Source organism: Pyrgilauda ruficollis, unplaced genomic scaffold (genome assembly GCF_017590135.1).
Source record: "Pyrgilauda ruficollis isolate IOZ18807 unplaced genomic scaffold, ASM1759013v1 scaffold21, whole genome shotgun sequence".
In the NCBI taxonomy this organism is placed as follows: domain Eukaryota; kingdom Metazoa; phylum Chordata; class Aves; order Passeriformes; family Passeridae; genus Pyrgilauda; species Pyrgilauda ruficollis.
The window spans coordinates 1,339,039-1,362,634 of record NW_024520318.1 but is presented as its reverse complement, the minus strand read 5'-3'; the positions used below and the strand labels follow the sequence as shown (position 1 = coordinate 1,362,634).

The following is a 23,596-nucleotide window of genomic DNA, read 5'->3' as shown; positions in this document are numbered from 1 at the left end:
TCCTCCTCCTGAATGCTGGTATTATTATTATTGTTATTTTTTAGTGAATATATTATTGTTCACTGCCCAAGTGCCATCAAAAGCACTAAAAGAAATTCACTTTTCTCAAACCAAGCTGCAATCAAACAACATGAAAAGATCTTTACAACCTGAGGGTTGGATTTGATGGTCTGGGAGGGCTTTTCCAATCTAAAATGTGAATTATTCCAAGGTAGAAAGAGGGCAGGGGATGTTTTGGGGCTGGAAAGGGCATTTTGGAAAGTGTGGCCATGGAGGAGCCCCTGCAGCAGAGCCCTCTCCCAGTGCATGGGAGAAGCAGGGAAAGTGCATGGAAAAGACTCAGCCCCTCACTAAGGAGACTTCCTTTTCCTGTCAAAATTAAAAAAAGAGGAGTGGCAGAACACCCACAACTGCAAACCACAAGAGGTCTGGAAAAATAAATTAATTCATCCTAATTGTGGACTTTCCAACTGCTCAAAGTTGAAAATACAAGATGTGTCTGAGGAGAAGAAAGCCCAGAAACTGTAAAAACACATGGACATCTCATTTAAAATGCAGCCAACCATCCCCAGTGCTCATCAGGAAGACTTCACCGTTTTTTTTTTTTTTAAACACAAACATTTTTGCACTTATAAAATATTCAGTCAGCTCACATATAAAAATACAAGTGGAATCCATTATTAATTTACAAGGCCCTGTTTAATTTACATGCTGTTTTTCTCTGGTATATTAAATGTATCAAGGCTTGTGGAAATCCTCTCCGCCGAATATTCGTAGGCTGACGTGTAAAATTATCTGTTATCCATCTGACAAATTCCAGCACAAACTCCAAACCACCACTTGCTCAGAGAATTGCTCTGGCAGGAACACCAGGAGCAGCACCCAGGAATTCTCAGTTCCAGAGGAAAAGTGACACCACCACACACATTCTTATCACCCCAGATTTAAGCTGGCTTTCTGTATTTTTGCCTTTAGTAACATTTCACCCAAAATGTAAACACCACCAACATTCTTGGATGCCTTAGAGGGCTTTTCCAGCCTAAATGAGTGTATGATCCTATTAATGCACGACCCCAAAAATCCACGGGGTTCTGTGGTTCCATAAATCCCTGTTTTGGGTGGTCACTCGCCCACTCCATCGTGTCCATGGCCACAGATCTCCCCCTAATTACACCTGAAACACCCAATTCCCAAACATGGGAAGTTCTGCCCTTGCTGCCCTGTAATTTAATTACACCAGACTAATGATGGATATTGGAGCCCTGAGCATGAGGGTGAGGGAGGAGCTCACTGCCCCCTCCCCTGCTCTGCCAGCCACACTTCACAACTCCCCACAAGCCCAAATCTGGATATTTTAAACTCCTCTGAGCTCCCAGGAGAACACACCCAGTGTTTGGAAGGGAGATGTTATCCCACTGATTCCTCCTGCTGTAGGAATGCTGCTCCTCACCTCTTCAGCATCAGTTCCTTCCCTCAGTCGTTTCAGGAAATATTCCTTATTTTGGGATAAATGTCCTGTTCTGGCACAGCTAACGAGCATCTGGCTCGCAGCCACGAGGGTTTTCCCAAATATTAAATGGATTTTTGGTAGAAGATAAATCCAGTCACGTGCAACCCAACTGAAAAAACACAGGCAAAACCCAAACGTTGTCTTATTCCAAAGGATAGCTGAGATATTTGTGGTTATTTGGTGTAACCAAGATAATAATCAAGATAAACCCTTCCCCTCCAACCAGGCAATTTTCCCCTGGTTTCTTTCACTGTTACCATTTTCAGGAAGCAGTTTGTGGCTCACCTGCTGGCTGGAAACGGCACGGGGCTGGGAGAGAGCCCAGCAGGAAAGAGAGGATATCCAAAACCCTGCCGAACAGCCCCGAGTCCAAAGGGGTCAAACACGAAACCAACTCCTCTGCAGAGAGGGAGGCACCTCATCCCTGGCCGGAATACCAACGTGCTGGGCAGGAATCCGGGAGGAGAAGAGGCTGGAAGGGCCACCACGGGGTGCTGGGCAGGGAAGGGAAGAGCTGAGAGCTAAAAGCCCGTTCTGGCGAGCGGGGCCGAGCTCCCCAAAGACCTCCCGGATCCCGGTGACTGCCTCCTGTATTAAGACTGCCTTTCTCATCACTTAATGCTTATTTTCATCACTTTGCTTAAAATATTGATAATCAATTAGGGCTACGTCTGTTTTGCCACAGAATCTGTGTCACAGTCTATCAGCCTGTCAGGGCCAATTCAATCCTCATTCAAAGTTAATTTTTTCTCCATAAATCCGCCTTTGGAGGAGTCATTAGGCGCAGAACATAGCCCGAGGTGCAATCACCTATTCTCTTTCATTAGAGGCAGGCAGGGAAGGTGAGGGAGATTATTAGAACTTTGGAATGATCACAAAGCAGCGTGCTGCCTGTCAGATCCCCCCAACATTTCATTCATCTCGCCAGCTCGCTGCCAAGGCTTCTAAATGGACATTATTCATGAACATCTGTGACACGCTGAATATTCCGAGGCTGGCAGGGATGAAAAAGCCATGCCCCCCCTTTGGCTGGGAAATTAATTCTGTGGTCAGAACAATTAGGAATATAACAAACTTGCTCCGTGATGTTATTTTTAGGCTTTCTGAGATAGTCCCCCTAAAAAAGTGGGTTTTTTGGTTTTTAAGTGTAAATGTGGCCACTGCAAATGGTCAAACACTGGATTTTATGGGACTGGAGAATGATGAAAAAGCTGTGCCCCCTTCTGACTGAGAAATTAGTTCTATGGTCAGAACAATTAGGAATATAGAAAGCTTGTTTCATGTTGTTATTTTCAGTCCTTCCAAGATATTCCACTTTTAAAAGCGTTATTTCAGAACTGGATATTTTTTGAGTCCACTCTATAGGGTCGAACACTGCATTTTAAGGTATTGTTGAACAACGTGCACTTCCTGTGCTATGGAAATGGGTTGTTGGTTGGGTATTTTTACAAGCAATTACCAAATCAGCAGCTTTGCAATCTGATTTGTTGATACCTTTCTAAAATGCAGCCAAATGAGACCTCACGTTGGATTTGAAATCACTGCCATTCCAGCCCACTTCACTCCTGGTGGAAAAGCAGAGTGGGAAACAGATTTCCACAATCATCTCTATTTATTCCTATTTCCTTCCAAGGAACATGTGATGGCCATCCAGGCATTTTTTAGGTAGGAATGGCAGAAATGCTGGTGCAAGAGACAATCACCCACAAAATTAAATAAACCACCACATTTTCCATGCATATTCCATTCTTAGATGGGGGTTAAGATGTAGCTACCTGGGGAAAAAGTCATTTATATCTAATGAAATCACATCAAGTAGTTCCTTGAATCTCATTACAAAATTCAAAAGAATAGTCATTTACATTTTTTCCCCTGATATTACCAGGAAAACCGTGTTCTCATCACCAAACTTCCCACAGCCCCCATCATCCTCCTCCCCAAATATTCTCCTTTTCCAGAATTAAGGGCCAGATCCTCAGTGAGTTCAAGCTGGCACAATTCCACTGACTTGAGCTGAGCCAAGCCCATTTACTCCAGCTGAGGATCTGGCACTCCCCATTTATAATAATAATCCTAAAGAAGACTTAATCAGCAGATCTTGGCTAGGTACATTCATCTATTATTTAGTGCATCCCTAATTTCTTTCTTTCTCCCACAGTTTCCCCCCCAAACACACGTTGGAGGAAAAATCCAATCTAAATAGGGTTTAACACTACGGATTAATTGGCTTCTGAGTCTGCTGTTAAATATTCCAAGGATTTGTTTCCATCCCGGAAAAGGCTGTACATTATCCACCTGGACATCTCCTGACCAAGCAACGTTTCACCTCGGATCTGCTCCCCCAGCCTGCAGCCCGGCTCAGGAAAGCAGCAGAAGTGGATGTGGCTCCTGTCACCTCGCATGTTCAGCCCTGGGGAGGACATCAGCCCTCAGAAGAACTCAGTGATTCCCAGGGAATGGTCCAAATGGCACCTTCCAGGTGAGTTTCTTTAGGAGACAGGAATGGGAATCATGGAATCAGGAGCCCATTAAGGTTGGAAAAGCCCTCTAAGATCACCAAGGCCAACTGTAGATCCAGCACTGCCAGATCCATCACTAGCCCTGTTCCCAGGTGCCACATCCACACATTTTCTGAACACTTCCAGGGATGGAGACTCCACCACTTCCCTGGGCAGCTCATTCCAAAGCCAGACTACCTCTTCCAGACAAAAATTGTTCCTCAAACCTAATCCAGACTTCCCCCAGTGCAACTTGAGGCCATTTCCTCCAGCTGATGAGAAAAGAAGAACTTGCTCTTCCTCAAGGAATGAAGAGCTAGGGAAAGTAAAAGGATGGCCTGGAGTTAAACCTGCCCCTAAACTACTGAGACAAAAGAAGCAGCAACATTTAGGAGCAAAAAATTAAATTCCATGTATAAAAGTTGATGGAGTAAAGAATGCTCTTATTGCTATATCCTTCAGGAATAATTCCCAGCTCAACCAGAAAACCAAGAAAAGACCCCTATGAGAAACTCCAGTTGGATTCCATTTATTTAAATTGTTCTTCAGCCAGTATTTGCTCCAGAGCTGTTTCTTTCCCCATGGCACACCATGGGTGGAGAAAGGAGAGGACAATGGACAGGGCTGGCATGGATCTGGTGAGCAGGTGAGAGGAGGAAGCCAGGCTGGATGGGGCTGGAGCCACCTGGGCTAGTGGGACATGTCCCTGCCCAGGCCCTGCAGTCCCAATGGAAATGCTTTCAAAGCCATCACACAAATTCTGAAGGACAAATTCAGGCTGCTTTTTTACTTCTCAGTGACTTTAGTGCTCCCTTTCCTTGGGATCTCAGCCCAAACCACCACCAGGTTCTGCAGCCTGCGGTAAGCAGAGCTCAGCCAAGCCCTGCAGCTCCACAGACTGTGTCCCACCCCAAATCCCACCTCTCACTTCCCAGGAAACACTCAAAATCCTCAGGAGATCTGTCAGCCACTCAGTCCTCAGGGGATCTGCCAGCCACCCCCTGCATCTGCATGAGAAATCACCTTCATCTTGTACTACCCACCTACCTTCACATGAAAACGTACCAGCTCCTCCATTTAATTCCACAAATAAATCATTTTCATTCAAAAAACACTTCCTTGCTTAAAGTATAACCACAAAGACAAATTATTTAAATGATTTCTGGGGGAAAAAAAAGGCACTGTGCCTCAAATACAATTGTCATTACAGGCTGTAGATTGGCAATGACAGTCAGCTTTTCTTTCTGGGGTAAGGGCAGAATTCAGCCTGACAGCTTGTCAGCAAACTTGAAAAATTCACTCCCAAAACTTCGATTCCAAACGAGCCCTTCTTTCATCTGCCAATTTCCCAACGTCAGGAATCGCCACGTTAAGTGAAAATCAAGTAGATGACAACTCCTGTGGCTGTGGAAAGGAAGCAATAAAGCACGGAGCAGGCACAGCTGAGAGCAGAACAGCTCCGGGAGGAGCCCCAGCACCTCGGGAGGGCTCCGGGAATTCCAGCTCCCGCTTCCCAACCGAATCAAAACACCAGGAGTGGAAACGTAAGGAATAAAGCCGTGTAAGTGGAGCATACTTAATCAAGAATGGAGCACAATTAATATTCCAACAGTGGTGCAAGGAAGCATTTTTGAGGATATTTTGAAGAAAGAAGGAAATTTGCTCACCCTATGTATTATCCTTTGCCACTCTGACCACGGTGTTAATAAAAAACCTTCATGGAACAACAAAATACAAAAAAGATCAAAAAGCACTTTTTAAAGATTTTTTTTTTAAAACCCTGTAAGTGCATAAACACCAAGACACGGTTAAAGAAAAAGAATATTAGCACCAAGGAGTGTTAGCTCACAAAGATACTGAACGGGGCACTGGAAAATCAGGAAAGGACAAGGTGGAAAACTCGGAGTTGGAAAACTTTGAGGTGGGGGCGCAGCAAAGTCCCAGGATTTACCGAGCTGGAACTGCAGGATCATGAGACAGGCAGCCAGGAGAACCTGACATCTGGCACCAAAAGGGGGAGTGTGTGTCAAGGGAAGAGTTGTGGGGAGGACTCACGGGCGATGCCAGCGCACTCTCGATTACAGCCTTGGGAACGCCGAGCCCATCCCGGCGGAGAAGAGGATGGGAAACTCCACGTTCCCAGCCTGTACCCTCAACTCCTATAACCATTTACTGTACTCAGCCTCATTAAATACTCCCCCAGGATAAAAGAGGTAAATATATTGCTTAAATATTCAGTGGCTGGCTGTAAAATTTCATTGCAGATTAAGTGATGAAGATGAAGAAATGCTGCTGAAAACAAACAATTTATCTTCACTCGGCGCAGCAGAGCGCTCCTGGAACCCCGCCAGAGGCTCTGTGGGTTGGAATTCAATAACTGCATTAAAAGAAAACTACACCCCTACTACACAGCAGCCTGAACATCCCTGAGTAAACAGTTTGCTGCAGCGGCGCTTAAATAATTCAGGAAGGAATTTGGGGTATCAAACGTTTTTTCCGAAGTACTGTGTTGCTTAATGTATTTCAAATAAATGCTTGTTTTTAAAAGTTCGAGTAGAGCCCATTAGAGCAAGTGGGAAAACACACAAATCCAAGACAGAAAGCCACCAAAGCACTGACTTCCAGGAGAGGAGGGAAGAAAGATTTGTCATCGGGGAGGAAGCCACCGCCAAGGGCACGGAGCTGATAATATACACATGCATTTCCCCTGCTCATCTGCAACCTTGAGAGATTCCAACTGGCTCTCATAAGTCTGGACAGCATAATTTTCCCTCAGACACATGTGCATCCATATATTTGTATAAAGCTGTAGCAAAGTAATAAATAAGCAGCCTTATTCAACACCAGCACTTCCATAAACTTTCTCCAATTAGGTTTCATTTCCAGCCAGCTTTAACTTCGGATGGGAGAGCTCTGCCAGGTACTTCAGGAGGGCATTTCTCTCATTCTTACAGAACAGAAACAATTTGAAATGTTAAAAGGTCATTGTTTAAGGGTTTTAACCATGAGGAAAGGGAAGGCACATAGCAGAGCACCACTGAGGCTCACCATCCTCCATCCATCAGAAGGAACCTGGCTCTGAACTTGCACCTGCACCCACACAATGTCTGGGTACCCTTTATATGGAATTTATGCTTTTTAATGAAGATGATTGTGTTAATCACACTTTTAATTGCACTGCTCACTCGCCCAAGCATAGAACCATGGAATGGTTTGGGTTGGGAGGGACCTTAAATCCCATCCTGTGCCACATGAGGGTTGGGATCAGGATCAGGGTCGGGATTAGGGTTGGGATCAGGATCAGGGTTGGGATCAGGATCAGGGTTGGGATGAGGGTTGGGATGAGGATCAGGGTTGGGATGAGGGTCGGGATCAGGGTCGGGCCAGCTGCAGCCGCGCCGTGTCCGGAGCCGAGTTCCGCGCGCTCCTCCCGCTCTCCAGAGCCCCGTCCTCCATCCCCTCATCAATCCCTGCCCTCTCCAGGCTGATCCGTGCCCAGGCAGCCCCACAGGGCTGGAGCCCTTCACTCCAGCTCTGCCGGCAGGGAATGGCAGCCCAGGGAGCCTGCACTGCCCCAGCCCAAGGGCCACGGCAGCCAGAGCTGGGAACCGTCCAGCTCAGAGCCATGGAACTCTGCTCTGCTCCCCCTCCCCGCAGCTGGCGTGCTCCAAGCGTGGGTTTGATTACTCTAATTAATATAACGTTATCAACAGATCTTCGTATTGATCCCTAACCCTCCTTTCTGATGGAAAATTCCGAGCTCGGAGGGAGGGAGTCGAGGAGAGCGAGGTTAATGGTTTTAATCCTCCCCCAGCTTTATGATGGGTTTCCTCCAAGTGCCATTGATTCCTCACAGCACCAAACTGGACTTTTTTTTAGTGTTTAATATTTAGTACTTTATATTTTGGTATTTTCCTTTGTTACAGTAACATTTACTACTTTGTTACCAGCTGAATCAATTAAAAAAGTATCATGAACACACACACACATCCATTATTTTCACCAAGACTAACAAAAACATTAAGTAAGTTGAAATTAATAATGAAGCTGAGCTTTGATTTTAAACTTAATTTAGTAAAAATAAACTAATACAATCATTAAGGTTGGAAAATACCTTCAAGGCCATCCAGTCCAATTTCCAAGAATTATTTATGTAGTTGTTAAAAGTTTCTTTCCATAGCAGGTGACTAAAACATTTAAATATGAATAACTGCAAACAGAATATGCTGTCAAACAACATTTCATGTCCATGAGAAAGCAAAAATGCAATGCTACTCCTGAAATTACAAATATTTTGAATTTCGGATTCTTTTCCCTTCGTTTACAGTACAACAGTGACGTTCCTTATTACCAGGCCCAACTCCACATGGATCAAACCATAAAGGACCCTCTAATCCTCCAGCTTTGTCCTTTAAAACTCATTTAGCCCTATCCCAGCCTGTGGCAGGAGCGGGCAGCACTAATGGGCCCCCGCTGCCCCAGCTCCCCCCATTCATCCCCTATTCCCCAGGTGCTCTCCCTGCTCATGCCCAAATGGCACATCCCTAAAAAGCCCAGCCTGGATCGTCCCCCAGGGATGAAAACCCTGCAACCATCCAAGCTGTTCCTCTGTCTGTGAGGAAAAGCCCTGCCCTGCCAGCCAGGCCGAAGAGGAAACCAAATAAAGCTGATTTTAAGGCAGAAAAAGTCAGAGTGGGGTCCTTTAAAGCAGCTCCTCACGTGCCATACACATCAGGTGATGCTGCACACGTTGGCTGCCTAAAATTTGGGAAAAAAAATGGTAAATACTGAGCGCTGTGATGTTCTAAGGGAATTGGTGTTGAAACACACTGATATTGGTAACAAAACCTGACACTTTCAATAAAAACCACCTTACACTGAAAGCTCTGCACAGCTCTGGTTCGAGCCCCTTGATATTTTCTCAATATTTGGCGTTTCTGAGTGAACACCTTGGTTTCATCCCCGTGCTCACCCGGGGAAGGAGCGGGGCTGCTCTGCTATTCCTGCAGCCACAGCCCTGATCCCCAGGGATGGGATGATGCAAACCCCACCCAGGACAGCCACGGGAAGATAAAGCAATAAAATCCATGGCATTTGTCACCCTGGGCAGCAGCAGAGCCCAGGGAGGGAAGGGCACATCCCAAATCAGCTCCAGGGCTGCTCCCGAGGAACTGGGATCCAGCCCACACAACTCCAAACCTTTTCCATTTTCTTCCTCCACGCTCCCAAGTTTAATAAACAACAAACCCATCATTTTTTAACACTTTAACCAGCGAGAGCAGTGATTCATAACTCTGTCATAATTAAAATTTTATGGCAAATACACACAGCCATCAGTCATCCAGGCAGGAACGTCCGAAAAAAGCGGGATTTCAATTTATAAGCCCGTGCAGGATTGTATGAGTTACACTGTATAAAAGCACATTTCTAGGGAGTTATTGAACTGGGGAAAGCAAAAGTTGGTTGGGTTTATTTTTTTAAAATCAAATACAGAGGAGGTTATGAATTTGTTGGCGCAGTGTACAGTGACTGATGGTTAAAACTTTGGTGGCAGCCCCACGTAATCACCTCCACCAGCTGAATGTGGACGTTTATCTGCCGAGCCTGGGAATAAAATGTCAATAATGGCCAGCTGAAAGGCCCAGAGAGGCACGGCCACGCTGAGAAAGGGCACCAAAATACACCAAAATACTGGGAAAAAGGCTGGAAAATGAACTTTTAGAACTCAGTCCCTACTGCAGAGAAATCTGGCAAAACAGGCCAAAAGGCAATATTGAAATTGATTTAAAATAATGTATTTCTAATGGGACTGGCACAGAGTGCCCCAGCCCTGGAGGTGACCAAGGAGCAGCCTGGTCCGTGGAAGGGGACCCTGGCCCATGGAAGGGGACCCTGCCATGGCAGGACTGGAACAAGATGGGCTTTAAGGTCCCTTCCAACCCAAACCAGTCTGGAATTCCATGTACTCCTGCACAACTAATTTCCTTTCCCCCTTGGCTTTGCCCACGCTTTTTTCCAGAGAAAAAATGCAGAGAATTTTTTTCAGAGAAAAAAACCAGAAAATGCAGCCACAAACCCAGTGCTGCTGCAAGGCAGGAATGCAGAGATGAGAACCCCAGGATGGTTTGGCTTGGAAGGGACCTCAAAGCCCATCCAGTGCCATCCCCTTCCAGGGGCAGGGACACCTCCCACTGTCCCAGGCTGCTCCAAGCCCTCTCCAATGGAACCACAATTTCCTCTTGCTCAAAGAGACTCATCACTATAAAATCATTCACATTTCTCAGAGAAAACTCTCCAAGGGCTTCAGATCAGCAGCACAAAATGCTCAAAACCTTTAAGAAACTACTGATTAAATAGTTTTAGTGGGTATTTTAAGAAGATAAGGGGATACAGGATGGCTTAAACAAAGCAGCTCAGAAATCTTCAATAATAAATCACAGTGCAGCACAGAGAAGAGAAACAGAACTGGAATTAAAGGGAGGATCTGCAATAAAGGCACCTAATTTGATTTTTCACATAAGCTGTATTTTGAAACACTTCTTTTTTCCTTGCTGGGGTGATCAATATGAGAGATTGGAAAAGGACACGAGTTTCCATTACTGCTGCCTTTCACTGACAATGCTGTTCTGCCCTTTCCAATGGATTCTTTCATGGGCTTGTGGCAACAGGGCTCAAATCACCTGATGCAGATTTAACTCGGTGTGAACTTGCCTTGCTTCACATTTGGAGGAGTGGTAAAACTTACTATTACAGCAGTTTGACATCTGCTTTTCAGGAGCATTATTTCAGCAGAAAATGTTGTATAAAATCCTGTCCAAGTCACTGAAGTTACCAAACACTCTCAAGAAAATACTTTAAAAACCACAGATATTAGGTATTCATAGAATAAGGGTGCGTAAACAACAAAAAGCAAATAAAAGAACATTTTCTTATTAGCCTCTTAGGTATGAGGAGAAATGTTTCACATATATACATATGTTGGGGATCTTGTTTCTGTCAACCTCTATGACCCCCCACATTTGCAAAAGTCTGAGAACTCCCCTTAAACCACCCAAAAATCCTGCTAATGCCAGGCAGCAGCCTTACAAAAAGCCCACCAGGACTGAAGAGCCTTGCCAAGCACCCTCTGCTCCACGCTAGGATTTATCTGGCCGACACCTCATAATCATCCCTAAATCTAATGGGACACAAATGCATTTCATCACAGATGAAAATCTTCAGCGGCCCCTCAAATGGAAATCAAGGAATTATTACAATCCCGTGGTCTGGCTTGCAGCAGGCATTAATCAGAAATCATAATAAATCCACACAGCACATTCAGGCAGCACATTAGTCAGGCGCTTTTGCATGATAACGACGTTGACTAATGGGCTCCGAGTTGGAAGGGTCAATCATAAACTCATCAAATGCTTCATTTAATTTCTTAATTTGGACAAACACGATTTGTTTATGGGAAAGATATCAGGTGTTCTTGAATGAATAATGGCTGTGAAACCAAAGTCCATTAATCAGTGCTTGATTACAAATGACTCGGAGATTGTTTGTTCTAATTTCATTCATTTGGGGCAACAAAGAGAACACGAGCGAGCGAAAGCACTTGGCCAAAATGGCACACTTAGTTCTCCATGTTTAATAAAGTTGTGATAAATGGGCTTTCAATAACTAAAACAAGGGGGTTATTACCCATATTAAATACTGTCCCTGTGAAAATTAATATCCAGGAGTTCCAAGGAGATGGTGCAGGCACACAGCAAGGTGCTGGATGAGCGCTCAACTCCTGTGCTGGCATTCCAGGTTTTCCTGAAAGGATGGATGGGGAAAGCACAAAACCAGCAGGGAGTTATTTCTACTTCCTGTGAAATACTTGAAGAAAATGATGAAATTATTTGGGTTGGGACTCTAAAGCTCAGCCAGTGCCACCCCTGCCATGGCAGAGACACCTCCCACTGTCCCAGGTCCTCCAAGCCCCAGTGTCCCACCTGGCCCTGGACACTTCCAGGGATCCAGGGGCAGCCCCAGCTTCTCTGGGCAGCCTGGGCCTGCCCACCCTCACTGGGATTTGTAATTAATTTAATTTAATCTAATCCATAGGTTCCTTTCAGCAAGATGATTCCAGCACACTTCCCACGTGGAAATGAGGGAGGCCCCCAACACCAGAACAGCACCAGCCAGAGCAGATGGGGCAATTTAAAACCTTTTTCTGGGCATTCAGGCTATAAAATCCACCACTGGAATTTGGATTGGAGTGGATAAAAACACTCTCCACTTCCACTTGTGGAAAATCTAAACATCCAAGGATGTTACAAGGGAAACTGTCAGCACAAAGCTCCTGACACCCATTCCTGGGAATGCCTGGATGAGCAGAGCCCACAGAGGGCAGCTGGACAGAGAGGAGGCTGTGACAGACCATGTAAAACACCAGAACTAAATATTTCCCCATCAATACTAAGAAATAACATTTCCCAAAAGACTTGCTAAAAACAAACGAGCCCCACGACCACATATGGTTTGCACAGCCAAACCAGTGGATAATTAAATTACAGCAAAGTTGCTAAATATGAATTGATATAAAACTTCAGCTAACTGAAAAATTGTCTTTGACTGAAGATCAATAGCAGGCCTGCAAGATTCATCTGCACATAATTAGCACAGAGATTTGCATCAAAATCCTGGATCCCATATGCTGCAATATTACAGAAACCCATTAGGCACCACGTAAGCCTGAGATACTTTTGGTGCCACAAAAAAAAAAAAAAAAAAAAAAAAAAAGAAAAAAAAAAGACCTTGGATAAAAACCTATCAAAAAATAAAAATCCTAAAAGCTTTAGAATGATTTCTGAAGGTAATAAATGTTCATTAACTAATAAAGTTCCTCTAAATTCTACTTACAGGCTCTGGTTTATACTATGGCATCCCTACAACTCCTCGTCGGCTTCTTACTCTAAAAACAAATTGATATTCTACAAAAATGGTTCAAAGCAATTTTTTTTTATTTTCTTGTAAGAACCTAAAAGAGGTCCCTGAAGAGAACAGCTTTTAGACACCAAGAGAATTTTATACATTGCAAAAGTGAATTATTTCATTTCAAACACATTTATTCTCTACCTACACTCAATTAAAATCCTGTACTTTTACTGCAATCCTGCAAATTAACTGAAATTATTTAATTATTTTATTTAATTATCCAAGTGTTTATTTTGCTCACCACAAACCAGCTGCACATCAGAAATCACAAATTTTGTAAAGACAACACCCTTAATATGTTTAAAAAGCAATTAATTGGAGAAAGACTCTTTTTTCTACAGTTGTCACTTTGTGTGCAGAAATTCTCTTTTTTTTTTAGAACTCTAATGAGATTATGAAGCTCTGCCAAGAGCTCAGGGGCAAGGAATGGCTGAAGAAATGTCTCTGTCCAGCTTGGCTGTGAGGCTCATGGGTGTGGAGCACCCAGGTGAGCTCAAAAACTTCCTGAATTTTCTGAAATTCAGTCTCAAAACACCTGAAATTCCCATCAAACATATAATATAAAAAACAGCTACTTCTTCTAATGCACACCTTGATTTTTAAATTATTGTTTAACTCTTCTATTGCTGAGAGCTCTTACAAGCGTTCTTTCTCCTGATGCTGTCACTGAAATGGGTTTTGACACCAAAATCTGCTGAGCAGGAATCAGCAGTTGACCTAAAAACTGGGTTCATTAACTCCATAATTAGCTGGATTTCCTAAATTAGCTGGTGTCCAAGAACAGGATAAACCTCCCCTCTGGAGCCAGTGGGATTTAAGGTCCTTCCAACCCAAACCATTCCCTAATTCTGGAATCTCAGGTGGCCCTAGAGCAGGACATGAAGAGAAGGTGTTTGGGCCATCACTGCTGAGGCTCTTCCCAAGGAAATTCCAGTTTATTTTCCTTTGGCACAGGGAACAGAACAAACTTCCCAAACTGGTGAAGACTCACAAGGGATGAAAATTCCTCTCCTTGGTGGGGGTTCAGAAAACGCTCCACAAAACACCCTCAAAACACTCTGTAGCACCTCCATCCACATTTGTGACAAAGAGAAAACATGATTCAAGGAAGAATTTGATGATTCAAACATGAGTCAAAAAAGAAAACATGATTCAAGAAAGATTCCTTTGCTCTCCAAAGAGAGATTTTTATATAAATAGAAGCAAAATTCAATTATCTAAAGTGTCAACTGCCACTACTCAAAACAAATATTGGAAATTGATAAAAATTAGTATTTTATATTAAATCAAACCTACACAGCAACTGAATATTTTTTCCATATTCAGAACTTTTAAGCTTCTGAAAAGTTTAAATTCTTACAATTTCTGGGGCAAGAATTATTTTTAAAGCCTGGTTTAAATTTCCACAGAACAAGTAAAATATGTTAAATATTATTTCATTCTTTGTGTGTATATAGTAGCACATGTTATCCACCCTCCTAAAATTCATTGCATAATTAGAAATTTAAATTAAAGCCAGCGAGTTCTCAGTGGAAAGAACACAAATAAGAAAACTGAAAGAAAACCATCATCAAAACGAGAAATCCATAAACATTTGATAAATTTGGCAGTTGAAAAGAAGCCCCAATAAAAGGAAATTTCTCATACTTGTTGCCACCTGCCCGCCTCACTGCTTTGCATAGCTAGAAAAGAGCAAAACAGAGGCCAACCTATTTAACTAAACAGTTTTTATTAAAGTAAAAGAAAAGCAAGAATCTATAAAGTAGCAAGTGATCCTATTAGTTCCACCAGACTAAAATCATACAGTCCACGTATGTGGTCCTTTCAGCCACATCTGTTATGAGCCATTTTGATACCCAAAAGCAGAGAATATTTGCCCATATTTATCAGGCACTGAGTGCAAATCAGGCTTTTTCTCCTCAATAACTCCTGGTAGAATGGGTAGATTAAAAAAAAAAAAGCAGTCAGAACTATAAAACGTTTGTATTTGCCACAGTTAAGGCCGAGGTACTCATCGTATCCCATTCTCTTTGAGGAATATGTAAAATACAATAAAGATGCAGGGTACAAAATTAAAGGCAGCAAACTGACAGCATAATTCAAAGATGATGAGTTAAATATCCAACATCCAGAATTGGATCTGATAAATGGTAAATGTTTGGGATTTGTATTCCCCCATTTTCATCACCTCACATTTAGCGCCTCGGTCCCGAAGTTTCCTTTAAACAAACTCGGCGAATTCTTTGCACAAAACGCCCCATTCTTGACTGCTCTTTCAGCCAGAGATTGAAATGCAGATCCCAAAAATACATCAGTCACTTATTTCAACTCTAGACCTTTGAAAATCCAGATCAATTGCCTTTTGTCATCATCTTTAGATGGAGAGTAAGAAATTTCTGCTTAGCACCATGGAAAAGCTCCCGGAGCCTTTGGAAGAGGCGGCAGCGTCGATAGTTTGAAACATCCCCGTGCTGTTCCACGGGAATTTATTGACATTTTGGGAATACTCATCCATACTTTAATCTTTATGAGAAAGCACAGGTGCCATATAATTTACAGTAGGCACTAAGCAGCTTTCAGGTTCTGAGGTTTGCCCTAAGCTTGGGATTTCGGATTTGAAACTTCTCCCTAAAACCAGCGCCGGGAGCCACGCTCGGCACAAACCCCCAGCTCGCATCCTCTCCGTCCCTCGGTAATGAAGGCTGGGAAAGAAATCACAGACACCCAAGTGGTTTGGCAACTGTAAGTGACAGAAGCTGAGCTAAATCCTCTGTTTACACTGGGGATTATCCGGGTGGATTGTGCGGCGCTCCCGGAGCCGGCGCTGGTCAGGGGACGCTGCTCCCCGTCCGCCCGTGGGGCAGGGCACAAAGCCCCGGCCTGGTAGGAAGTGACCCAGAAGGAGATGGTGAGCAAGGATTTACACAAAGCCAGTCTGCCTCAGAAAAACTCCATATGACCATTAACTGGCCGGCAGGGCCTGCCAGGAGGCCTAATTACAGCCCTACAGAGCCCGCTAACAAAAGCTGGAGAGCTTTAGCCCAGGGATGATCTGCTTTATACTGACTTGAGAGAGTCCATATAGAGCGAGGAAAAGAAAGAGGTTTAGCTTGGAAATTCTCCCAAGAGACAAAGTATTGTCGCTCAGTCTGGAAGGCCCACATGGAACATACTTCAGATGGGCTTAAACATCCCACCCTCTCCAAATTAACATTCAACTATTGCCTGCTTAACATCTGCTCGGGCACGGCGACTTGTGGGAGGTTGTCAGAGGAGCCTAAAAAGGCTCCCTGGCACCTCAATAATTCAATAAATTCAATTCAATAAATCATGAAAATATGAAGTTATAGCTGGTTATATATATATATAACTATATATATATAGTTATATGTAACTATATATAGTTATATATAACTATGTAACTATATATATAGTTATATATATATAACTATAGTTATATAGTTACAAAAATTTCTGAGGAATGAAGGGTTTTATAAATCAAAACTCAGTTGTCTCGATAATTAAAGTGTCTGACTACCTCCCAATATAGCCCTGCTTAATAAGAACAAAACACTGACATTAATTTACACTTAAAAAAAAATAAATTCAATGAAGTCAGCACGAATGCAGGACTTGGGAGAAAAACTTCCTAATCACTGTACAACCTAAATATAAAAATGGCCATCTTAACCTCCTCTCCCACAGACACAGGTGACTATTTTTTATTTTACCTGCTCTCCTAATGAGAGACCAGAGCCACAATTCCTATCCCCAAATACACCACGGGAAAAAATATCTCAGTAGTAAGAGCCTGTTTTACTACTTGCTGATTTCTGCCTTTCAGAGACAGCAGCTGCTATTTTCTAAAAAAATATCTAGGTTAAATTCTAAAAGCAGGTTTTTCTCAAGATCCTAAATATCTCCACAAGGGAAATTTAGACAGGGAAATACAAACAGGGAATTCAAGAGCATCTGTGGCTGCCCCTGGATCCCTGGCAGTGTCCCAGGCCAGGTTGGACACTGGGGCTGGGACAGTGGGAGGTGTCCCTGCCATGGCAGGGGTGGGATGGATGGGATTTAAAGCCCAAACCGTTCCATGATTCCACCATGTCAGCAGGGATGTCCCCAGTGTCCCTACAACCCCTGCAGGTGATTTGGAGCCCCTGCTTTGCCTGTCCAAACCAGGGAGGAGCAGCATCTCTTCAACACCAGATCCACGGACAATCCACTGGGAACACAGCACAGCCTCCCAGTCCCGCTCAGCGGGGTTGGAGCAATCCCTACAAGGTGCACAGATATTCCATGAGCTCATGCCCAAGCTTGGGATGGAGCCTGCACAGAGCCCTGTGCACACCAGCAACAGCTCTACTCCCCATTACTGAAGTACAGAATTAATTTCAATTATATTCAAACAGAACATCACCACAGCAGCAATGAACCTGCTGAGCCCCAGCTCCTCAAAAAGCTGCTGGGTAATGGCTCGGCAGAAATTGATTTTGAAGTTTGAAGACTAAAAGGTGCTGATTTTGCAAGGAGTAAACACACAAAAATATATTGAAACAACATTTACCAACATTTCCAGCCTCTTCTCACAGCAATTAAATAAAAATTAAATTTAATTGACTGAATGCAGGACTTGGGGAAGAAGGTGGGGGATGATCCCATAAATGCCTGGGATGACCAAGACTTGAATAAAAAGGTGCTGATTTTGCAAGGAGTAAACACACAAAAATATATTGAAACAACATTTACCAACATTTCCAGCCTCTTCTCACAGCAATTAAATAAAAATTAAATTTAATTGACTGAATGCATGACTTGGGGAGAAGGTGGGGGATGATCCCATAAATGCCTGGGATGACCAAGACTTGAATAAAGCCAGGAAGGAACTTAATTCTGTATTTTGGATTGTAAGAGACACAAAGATATTAAATCCCTTCTGTTCCTTATGAACAACATGCAGCTTCAATCTAAGATCCAGCCCTCAGTGGTGGATATTTAAATTTAATAATGTCACAGACCTTTGATAAGCTTTGGAAAATTTTGGAGCCCAGGTCACGATGATATACAACCCTCAGTTATCTTTTGTACATCTCCCAGGTGTGAAATTAAAAAATGAGATGTGATCGATGGCAGCAGAATACACAAATTGTGCTTTTGAGGTCAGGGCTGTCACATCCATTTCATAATTACATGCTTCAAAGATTTATTAAAAGTTCTGGAGAACAAGGAATGTATTGGAAGAAAGACAATGCAAAAGGCTGGATGGATTTTGGAAAAAGAAATACATCAGCAATGTGAGGAGATTCCTCACAAAAGGGTTTCCAAAAGAGGGGGGGAAATATATATGCATATACTTGTACTGATTTAAAACAATGCTAAAACATAAAGAAAATTGCAAAAAAAATAAAATCAAAATTTTGAGAGCACAGAATAAAGAGGGGGGGAAATATATATGCATATACTTGTACTGATTTAAAACAATGCTAAAACATAAAGAAAATTGTAAAAAAAATAAACAAAATCAAAATTTTGAGAGCACAGAACAATGTCTCAGTAGCAGCAAGAGCCAGAGGACAAACATGAGGTTTTAGTGTAAAAAAAGGCTTATTTTTATATCCTAAAAGGGCTTTACTAAGTACCAACAACGATGCAAACCAATTTAACTTTAACCTGCAATTTAAGTGAGCTGCGGAGAACGGGATCAGCATCTGCCAAACACGAAGGGATAAAATCCCACCTGACAGCCCAAAAACGAAGCAAAGTGTTGAAGATTGTCATTTACTCACCAGCTGCCTCCAGAACCAGCTGCAGCCTGGCTTTGGCCTGTTCAGCAGGAGTCTGCAAGAGAGGATGGATCAGCTCACACCTGGTTGGACACGGGACACTCCATGGGACACTCCATGGGACATTCCCACCCCCAGAGAGCTCCTGCCTCCACACCAGCCACAGAACTCCCAGACTGGAAACACTGAGGGAGGAATTACCAAGGAAATGTTCAGAACTGACCCAAAGCAGCATCCCCACGAGCTGGCACCATGACCAGTCCACGCCCAGCTCCTCTCCCAGCCCTCCAACCCCAAATCCTGCCTGGCTCCTGGGTGACCCCGTTCCACACAAACACACAGCTCCACAAAACGCCCCAAAACTGGCTTTAACGTGATTAATGCGGCGAGTTTTTCACACTTTGCTCTTATCTGGGGTGATTTTCCCTCTCCTGAAGGTATTGCTGCACATCTGTTGGCTTGAGGATCACAATGTTGGCTGTGGCCCCACTATGCTAATCACCCCAGTGATGTTGCACTGTGTCCAATGCCTTTGCCATCCCTCTCAATGTGAAGCCACTCAAACGTTGCCACAGTTAAATTGATACACAAACCCTATTTGTCACGGAGTTCAGAAGTTGATTATTTCTGGAAGTGTCAGAGAAGTTTGGGAGGTTTCTGCTCGGCACTAAAAACAAAACCTGACGGGAATTTTTGGTGGCGTTTTGCAGCTTGGGAAACTCTTCTCAAGAGCCTAAACGGCTGCAAAAGGGAAAATGAAATAGGAAAATTCAGACAAGAGAAGCTGGGGCTGCCCCTGGATCCCTGGCAGTGCCCAAGGTCAGGTTGGATGGGGCTTGGAGCAGCCTGGGACAGTGGAAGGTGTCCCTGCCCACAGCAGGGGATGGGATGGGATTTAAGATCCCTTACAACCCAAACCATGCCATGACTCCATGATTTTAATTAGGCAGAGCTCTTTGCCATCAGCGTCCCAACTGGTGATGCTCTGCATGGCCTCACCACCCTCATCCACACCCACGAGGAGAGGCTGACAATGATAGAACAATTCCCTTTCTACTCCAAGAATTTACACACTGCTCCTTCCAATAAGAGAGATGCTGCATTAAATGTAATTTAAATGAAGATCCACATTTTGATTGTATAGAGATCGATTATTTTTAGTTCAGATTTTTACTGTTTTACTGATTTTTACTGTTTGCATAAATCCAAAACTACTGGGCAGAATTTTTTATTATTATAGCTGCAATATGGATCCTACCATCAGACCTGACCACTAACCCTGGTGGCAGCAAGAAACATCTTGAAATTGATCATAAATTATCTTCACATTTCTTCTTCTTGCCATGAACTAATCACTGCAATCTGTTCTGGCATCTTCAGTAGGTCACGGGGGGAGAGGAAGGAGAGAAAGGGAAAGATCTGCTTTTTATCCAGAACCAACTTGCCCAGCTTCAGTTTCAGAGAAGCTTTACTTGGCTTTGTGGTTTCTCCATTCCATGACAATTGTAAATCTAAAAAATCCCACCAGCATTAGTTGAGTTCAGCTTCTCAGGAGAGGAAAAATCCCAGCAAAGGATTTTTCATAATATCATGGCTACAGAGTTTGGCAAAACTTTGCCGGACAAGCAGAGAAGGAAAAGTATTTGGTGTCAAACACCACCTGTGCTCACATCTGCACGTGAACAGCCCAACTCTTTGTGCACCTCATGCATCAGGTGGGCTCTGGCATCCCCAAAACACAACTTCCTATTCCTACAGCAGTTATCCACTTCAGATATTTAACCAAAAAACCCCTGGATCTCTCAGATCCCTGGATCCCTTCTTGCTGGCCACGCATCTGTTCAGCACCACTGACTGGAGAAAGATGTTCCACTGGCAGCTTTAGGATATCTGTGTCCAGCACCAGCAGGCCCAAAGAGCTCCATGAAGAGCAAACGCCAAGCAGGCTCCAGAGGAGGAGGAGGGAGCAGCAGCAGCTGCACAGATGTCACTCCCAGCACTAAACACGGAGCTCCACAACTGATCCCGCTGCTCTCAGGAGCTCCAAACACCTTTTCCCGCTCCTCCCATGGAGTTATGGATGTGCCTCCTTGGTGTAAGGGAGGGAAGACTCAAATTCTTATTTTCCTCAGCAGTCTCCCACTGGGAGCAGCCCAGGCAGTTGCTCTGGAGGCATCTTCCCCTTTGCCCTCGCCCCAGGTGTTAATTACTCCACGGGAGAACTCGGCACAGACACCTTTTCATCAATCAATAAGCCCCAGCCAAGGAGTGAAAGGAGGATTCTGAAATAAAGGTGACTGGCTTGGCCCCAGAAAACATCTCTCCAACTGGTGGATGAGGCCAGCACTCGGAGAAGAAAGGACAGAGGGGATTTCAGCTGAAAACCACAATTAGAGCCTCAAACAAGCCGGGAGCAATGTGTGAGAACAAGCAGCTACCCGAGGTCAGTATTGATTTAGGGGACCATTAAGTGAAAAAATTCAGCAAGAGCCTCAGGAAACTTCAAAATGGTGAAACGATTGGTGGAGGAAGCATTACCAAGAGTGATGTCGAGCAAAATAAACCCTTGTACTTTCCTTATGGTCTTAAGCATAACACAGAAGGAAGAGAATTCAAAGAGAGTAAAAGGAAAAATAAAAGTATTTCTAGTGGCAGCTGGTGAAGGAGCCCACTGACTGTAAAAGCAGGAGAGGAATTCCCTAAAATTCCTTAACAAGCACACTGTAAAATGACCCAAGGTCATCCCCAGCAATGAATTTTACACGTGTTCAAAAGTGCCTGGTGAGACACTGGAATCCCAGCTCAGAAGAGGATGGGATTCCATAGGACACCATCAACCAGAAACACCTCTGTGGATTAAAAACTGCTTTCAATATTTCAGGGAAAAATTGGATTGGATCACTCAATTTTTAATGGCAGCTGATTTATGAAGACACAGCACAACCCTTAACTTGTATTTCTTTGCAGTTCATCCACTGCATTCCATCACTACTCCTTTCATAAATAGTTATTTTAATAAAATTACACTAAACCAGACTCGCAACTTGAAATTTGGTAGGTTTTGTGTAAAAATCCCCACAAAAGCTGCTTGCCACTCACAGCTCCACGAAACAAGTGCTGAGTGTAATGGGCAGGAGAGCCATAGTTGGCTTCCCAAATATTCCATTTCAAGGGAGATTCAGCTTGTCAATTAATTAATAGATTAAAACACTTGAATTCAGCTTTAGAATGTATTTTTTTAAATTATTCCTGCTATTTTGGATGAATGGTACAGTTCTTGACAGAGGAAACAATATTAAAGTCAAAACTTGAGAACACTGAGGAAAAAAAATTGAGAAACACGAAGTTTATAGAGAGAGTCCAAGTTTCTGCTGGAGCCAGCCCCTGGGAATTTTGTGGAGCAGAGCACGTGGCTCTTGGCAGCCCTGGAAAACTTTTATCCCAGGATTCCAGCAGGTCATGAGGCTGCAGCAGTTTGAGTTGCAATGCTCAATGCCTTTCTGAATTTTTATCATTATGGAATTTCCCATGGAAAACGGCTGAGATGTGCTAAAACTGGACAGGTTCCACTCCTCCTGCTCATCCCTGACACTGCTGGGAAAAAAATTACCTGCAGGACTTTCCTGTCTCAAAACATCTGGATAAAAGCCCAACAAACTTCTGGTGATGGTGATCAGTTTTGGGGGTTTTTACACAATTATTTTCTCTCTGTATTTGATAAAGACAACTCCAGCCCTCCCCATTCCCAGGAAAACCTGTTACCTGAAATCTTAATTCCATGTTTGGCTTGCAGAGAAATCCCAGTCTGGGGCTGTGGGCAGCAGAAAGAGACCTCAAGTGTCAGTGAGGGGAAGAAATCAAACAGAGGGGATACACCTAAAATTATATTTGAATTTATTCTGTAAGTCAGGGGCCTGCCTCCACCTGCAATTTTATATCACACTTCCAGCAAATCCCAACAGGAGAGAGCAACAAAGGAGCCTAAGCCCAGCCAGCTTTTAAACAGATTTTGATCAAATTAGGGAAAATATTGTGGGACAGGTTTATCATAGGAATGCTGCAATCCTTTCCTGCCATTTATTCCTCTTTGGGCGATTAAAAAAAAAAATTAATAAAGAAACTGAAAATACTTATTTGTCTAAGACAACACTTCAGAGGAGAATAAAAGACTAAAATAAAAATAAAACCAAAGGAGATTGAGAATTTGCAGTTGTAATCTTTTCCTTATATAAGTCTTTGAGGATGTCAATTCCAGACTGACAGAGGAACAGTTTTCACATTAAAAACATAAAAATAAAATCCCACAGAAGAATCCCTAATCTGAATTAATAGCACAGAAATATAATAAGCACATCTGGCACTATTTGAATTAAACCCCTGCATTTTCAGACATAAATCTGTTGAAAAGATTGGATGGTAAAATTATATTTATGTCGGAGTTTTTCCTCTGATACAATTAATCAACAACACTACCCAGGACTAGGCTATGGTAGGAGTGTCCTGACTGGATACAGATTCACCTGCTCCCAAAAAAATCATCTTAAATTTATCAAAGTGAACTGTAAGTGGAGAAAAATCATGTAAAACATGGAATAATGGCAATTTTTGTCCATGGAATTCACAGATGCTCTTGGTATTTCAACAGAAATAAAGAATCCAGCATCAGGGATGGGCTAATTAGGAAAGAGAAATCATTAACCAAAACAACGGGCAGAAAACCTGAAATTTTAATTTATGCAAAGGCCACCGAAAATGTGATCAGTGATGAAGGGAAGAGTCCATCTTAATTAGCCACCAACACCACAGTGAAGGGAGAGCCTGGCTATGGAATGTGGCTC

The 23,596-nt window shown here is 43.2% G+C and overlaps 1 protein-coding gene across 1 annotated transcript in view; it reads right to left on the bottom strand.

The window, feature by feature from the left end:
• Nucleotides 1–23,596, bottom strand: part of RSRC1 (arginine and serine rich coiled-coil 1) — a 94,444-nt gene that overhangs the window by 17,163 nt on the left and 53,685 nt on the right. Inside the window, exon 7 of the mRNA XM_041467986.1 lies at nt 18,762–18,813. Within this exon, the coding sequence (XP_041323920.1) occupies nt 18,762–18,813 (52 nt within the window). The remainder of the gene's footprint in view (nt 1–18,761; nt 18,814–23,596) is intronic.